We start from the raw sequence: 5181 nt of genomic DNA, 5'->3' as shown, positions 1-5181 counted from the left end.
AAAAATTCTCCAACGAGTCTCGCGTCGTTTTCTCAGTCATCTTTAAATACTCGTCGTTGATGTCGGTCGTGTTGCCGTACGCGAGGATGCGTAGCGTCGAAGTACACTTTTTGATGGCGGTGAATCCTAAATATCCTCTTGCGTCGGGTTTTTGTCGAAAATACTCTCGCTCCAAATCTCTCACAATGCGCAAAAATAAACGCTTAGACATCCGAAAACGACGTTGAAACATAGCGTCGTTAAATGTAGGTGTGTCGTTGAGGTAGTCCTTCATCAAACGATTGTTCGCTTCAGTACGATCCCGATGGATATACGATCGCCTAAGTGGCAACGAAGAGCTTGTAGAGCCAGACACTATCGTATTGGCAACGGTCCGCATTGCGTTTATGGCCTCTTTTGTCTCCTCCAACACTCGTTGTTGCACTTGACAAATTCTTTGACTCTCCTTTTACTTACTTGATCCCAAATTTGGGAAGGGTTCGGGCTATATGGGGAATCCATTTTGAGATAGAATGAAATGAAAATGTGAAGAAGTTTGAAATGGTGAAAATTGTTGAATTAGTTTGGTATTTATATTTGAGTTTGTGTATTGTGTATGATATGGTGAAAAATTGGTTGAATTGGTTTGGTATTTATATTAAGTTTTTATTAATTTTTTTTTATAAAAATGTGACCGCTCCGTCAAAAGAAATTATTATTATTATTTTCCTAAACAACCATGGCGACAAATAGGATGCGCCCCCTATCGCCCCACATTTCAACGGGAGGGGGGGGGGGTTGAGGAGGGCGGTTTCTCACCCACAAATCGTCCCATAAGGTTGCCCACTACGGGTGGCATAAGGGGACACGAATCTTGGTCCAAGAGAAGATCGGTCCGCTTACAAAGGCAAAAACAAGAGGGAGATGGTCTTCTTGATTGTTATTGGAGATGATGAAATTGGCTCGTAACTTACTACCCTTGTTCATGAACAGAAACAGAGACCTCATCTCTCGTTTACATTCTTATTCTTCTTTACCCGTATTTCCTAATAATCATTCTTCTCTTAAAACATCCCCATCTTTCGATTTCTCTTTTGCCCACTAATCCACCACCACCAATGCCGTAGCTGAAGACAAACAACTAACTCACTGTAATCATCCATCTTTCTTATTTTAGATTTTCTTTTTTTTATAAATGCCCACCAGGTGTTCGACGAAATGTCCCTTTAGCTCATTTAATGACAAACATTCTTGCAGGTGAAACAAATGATGAGGTGGAACCCATTCCCGATGACTTATGGGAAGAAGAAGATGATGAATCTGACCCTCAGGTTAACTCTCTCTCTCTCCTTTGCACACACACACACTCCTATTGTACAACACTTGCTGATTTTGCTTTAAAATTATTTACAGATTGGAGATGGTGGAGATGGAGGTGGTGTTGTTTTACAAAACTGCCCTTGGGGCGAGAGAGCTCTATCCATAGCTCAACAAGTGCTGCAACACTTTGGTGATGACATTGAAATCTTTGCTTTTAAAACGTCTCCTCGAGGATACATTTACGTCAGACTAGATCGACTCTGTAACGAGTAACAATTTCTATCTGATCTCGTCTTTATCATATTCTTTTCTTGCCTGACATCTTGTTTATTGGCATGATTTCATGAAAATGCTGTTGTTTTCTTGATATAATGTTTTTGTTTTAGATATGGGTGCCCGAGCATGGAGGATATACAAAGTTACAATCATGAATACAAGAAGAAACTAGATGAAGCTGGAGATGTTGGTGATGTCCCTAGTGATTTGGCTCTTGAGGTAACCCTTAAAGTTATTTTGTAATGTTTAGTGATATAACGTCCATAATTTAGGGGTGTCAATCTGGTCTAGTTGGTGGATTGAGTTAATAGACCTGAATACAACCCATATATCTATCCGTGTTAAAAATATTAGTCATTACCCTAACATACTTAAAATCGTGTAACTTGAATACGGCCCCTTTAACCCATTATCTAGACGAGTCAAACAGGTTGGTTGCATAGTTGTTAATAGCGAATAGCAGAAGATAGCGACAAGCTACCTAGACGCTACGTAGCGATATCGCTAACTATTTTATGTTTATAAAAATATTTTTTTGTATTTTATTCTTATGTTTGACAAAACGGTGTTTTTATAAGTATATTAACAAAAAAAATCCTGAAATCCAGCTAAGATATAGGGTTTAGCCTCGCTATTTTGATTAAAATAGAGAAAAAATTTCAATAAACCTGAAAGATCGCTATTCTTCACGCTATTAAGCGCTAAATATGAGATAGCGATGAAATCCTAGCTACGCTACATAGCGCGCTATATCGAGCGCTATCATCGCTATTGACAACTATGGATTTGGTTGATGGGTTTTAAATGGCTTGTAACGAGGTTAAACGGGTTGATTGGCTGTAAAGAGGTTAAACGGGTTGGCGGGCTGTAAAGAGGTTAAACAGGTTAACAGACTGTAATGATTAACCTTATAAAAAACGGGCTGACTGAGTGTCTGGTTGAAAAAATGGGTGAAACGGGTTGGCAGGTTGGCCTTATAAAAATTATTGATTGAATTTTAAAAGGGTTAACGTGTCTGCCTGTTTACTTAAGCGGGTTGACGACTTAATGGGTTGTAATGAGATTGAATGAGTTGATTTTTAAAGATTGGGTCAAACGAATTGGTGGGTTGGCTTTATATAAGGTATTTTTGTTGTAATTTTAAACGGGTATATGGTCGGCCTGTTTAATTAAACGGGTTGTACTGGCATTAAACGGCTTAGTGGTTGTAAAAAATGGGTCAAACGGGTTGGCAGGTTGACTTTATAAAAGATTTTTTTTATTGTAGTTATAAACAGGTTAACGGGTCGGCCTGTTTAATTAAATGGGTTGATGAGTCATATGAGATTTAATGGGTTGAGTGGCTGTAAAAGATGGGTCAAAAGGGTTGGCAGGTTGACCTTATAGAGATATATTTAATTATTTATTGTAATAATAAATGTGTTAACGGACGCCGGGCTGAATATTTAATCAAACAGGTGACGGATAATGAGGTTAAACGGGTTGACTGGTTGTAAAAAAATAAACGGGTTGACTGGCTGTAAAAGATGGGTATAAAGGGTTGGCAGGTTGACCTGATACAGATATAATTAATTTGTTATTGTAATAATAAATGTGTTAATGGGCGCCGGGCTGAATATTTAATCAAACAGGTGACGGGTCATGAGGTTAAATGGGTTGACTGGTTGTAATAAATAAGCGGGTTGACCTATAAAAGATATTTTAATTTTTAATTGCAATTTTAAACTGGTTAATGTATCGGCCTATTTAATTATATGCGTTAAAACATATCAACTAAAAGACAATATGTTTATTAGATTAGTTAAAAATGACAACCCAAAATCTGATTATTTTCTTACTAAATAATTCTTGAAACATGAAAAAAACCTTGGATGTTTTTTTAAGGTATCATCTCCAGGAGCAGATCGGCTACTAAGAATACCAAATGATTTACAACGTTTTGAAAACATGGCTATGCGAGTAAAGTACATAGAACATGATGATTCTAAATCCCCTGCAAAGGAAGGAGTATTCTTTTTGGAATCTATTGAAATGGAATCTGGAAGTTGTGTATGGAAGTTGGCTGATGTAAAAGAAAACCGGGACCCGGCATCGAAAGGAAGACCAATGAGCCGCAAACAAAAGGATTGGAGACTTAAACTGCCATATGAAAAGCTTGAGCAGGTGACTTTGTATCTTGACTATCACTAATATGTAGTCTTAAGAGTTTCATATTTTTGTGGGATTTTTAGAAGCTGAACTTTGTAGAATTGACGGGCTGATGCCTTAGTTGGTCTTGGTTAAAGCGGTTGTAATTTGCTTTGGTTGACCTGATGCAATCTTTTTGGTTTAAAAGAAAATTGAAGGAATTCGTATTAGAAGTGAAAGGACCCATTGCATTCGATTGTGTAGTCTATTTTGGGTTATAGCTTACTCATGTCGATTATGAATTTACGATTCTAAACATGTACATTTGGGCTAACCTTTCGCTCTTAGTCAAATGGGTAAACTTGAAATATAATTTAGGAGTGAAACGAACTGGTTAACATCAACTTGGGTATTTACAATAAACATAATCTTTTAGTATATTTAAAACGTTTAACCAATTATGAAACTTATGGAAAGACAAACTAGGGTACGCATGTAGTTCTTAAGCTACTCCTTTTACTGATTACTGTTTGTGGTTGTTCGTTTCTGGTCAATCCAAACGAATCAAGTTTCTTTTTAGAACGTGGATTACTCTCATATATGGCCAGACACATTGCAACAGTGATGCACAATTTCCTGACGCACTGAAAAACTTTAACGGGCCCACATTGCATCCTTCAGAAGTTCGTGTGTTTCGTGGTCTATTAGTCTATTGGTTCGCCTTCATGATGGCACACACGCGGGCAGAGTTGAGCCAAACAACAAATTAGTGAATAAGTTTCGTGGTCTGTTAGTCTATTGGTTCACCTTCATGATGGCACACAAGCAAGGCAAAGTTGATCCAAAACAACAAATTAGTGAATAACATGCGTATGTTAATCTAATATCTTCTCCAAGTTGATCTCAAATGGTGGATTTCTAATCTTAATTTACTCCAAGGCAAAGATCATTTGTTCACTAGTACTTGAGAACTTTTGACAAACAATCATGCTTAATCACAAACATATTTCATGCAATGTTGGGGTAATTAATGATCAGTTTGTGTAAAAGAATTCCCATTTTCTTAATTTTGTTGCTCCTCAGTTCATTTGCAAACCGAATGGGATGCTCAGCTACAGATGTGGATACCAAATTTAGCCACATGGTTTGTGATTATTCTGGTTATGTACCAGTTGTTTGATAAAACGAGCGAGCGAAAAAGTGGAAGTTTGAACTCAAACCCATGCAATGATTGATTATAAACAAACATAATATTTAAACATTTACACCTTTCCAGCTCTGAATGATCTTATATCTAACTAGTTGTGTTCGGCTACAACTGCTTTCTGCACTTAACCCTTGAAGGCCAGATGCCCATCGCAAATTGCACTTTATCTAGTTGCATTTATTAGCAGGTATTGTTGGCCCCAGTGGGTTTACGTAACTAGTAATGGGTTCTCACGTTTTATAGGAAAAAAGTTCTGTGTAAACTAACAAGTC

General features: G+C 37.3%; 1 protein-coding gene across 1 annotated transcript; it reads left to right on the top strand.

Moving 5' to 3' along the window:
* Window positions 1-304: 304 nt before the first annotated feature.
* On the top strand, window positions 305-3838 carry LOC143614801 (uncharacterized). Its single transcript, XM_077088128.1, has 6 exons — window positions 305-371; window positions 1107-1130; window positions 1237-1310; window positions 1393-1568; window positions 1686-1794; window positions 3460-3838. The coding sequence occupies exons 1-6, from the start codon at window positions 305-307 to the stop codon at window positions 3763-3765; spliced, it is 756 nt and encodes a 251-aa protein (XP_076944243.1). The 3' UTR covers window positions 3766-3838.
* The last annotated feature ends 1343 nt before the right edge of the window (window positions 3839-5181 follow it).

The sequence above is a fragment of the Bidens hawaiensis genome, unplaced genomic scaffold, assembly GCF_021521415.1.
Source record: "Bidens hawaiensis isolate Kalapana, Puna unplaced genomic scaffold, B.hawaiensis_p1.1 tig00041121_1, whole genome shotgun sequence".
Classification (NCBI taxonomy): domain Eukaryota; kingdom Viridiplantae; phylum Streptophyta; class Magnoliopsida; order Asterales; family Asteraceae; genus Bidens; species Bidens hawaiensis.
Note: the sequence above shows the minus strand (reverse complement) of the source record. Positions and strands in the feature narration are given on the sequence as shown.

What these genes read in the sequence shown, in the direction of transcription:
- LOC143614801 (XM_077088128.1), top strand. Translation starts at nt 305, where the DNA reads ATGGATATACGATCGCCTAAGTGGCAACGAAGAGCTTGTAGAGCCAGA. An exon ending in AGACAAACAACTAACTCACT is followed by an intron (nt 1,131 to 1,236) that starts GTAATCATCCAT and finishes ACATTCTTGCAG; the next exon opens with GTGAAACAAATGATGAGGTG. An exon ending in ATGATGAATCTGACCCTCAG is followed by an intron (nt 1,311 to 1,392) that starts GTTAACTCTCTC and finishes AATTATTTACAG; the next exon opens with ATTGGAGATGGTGGAGATGG.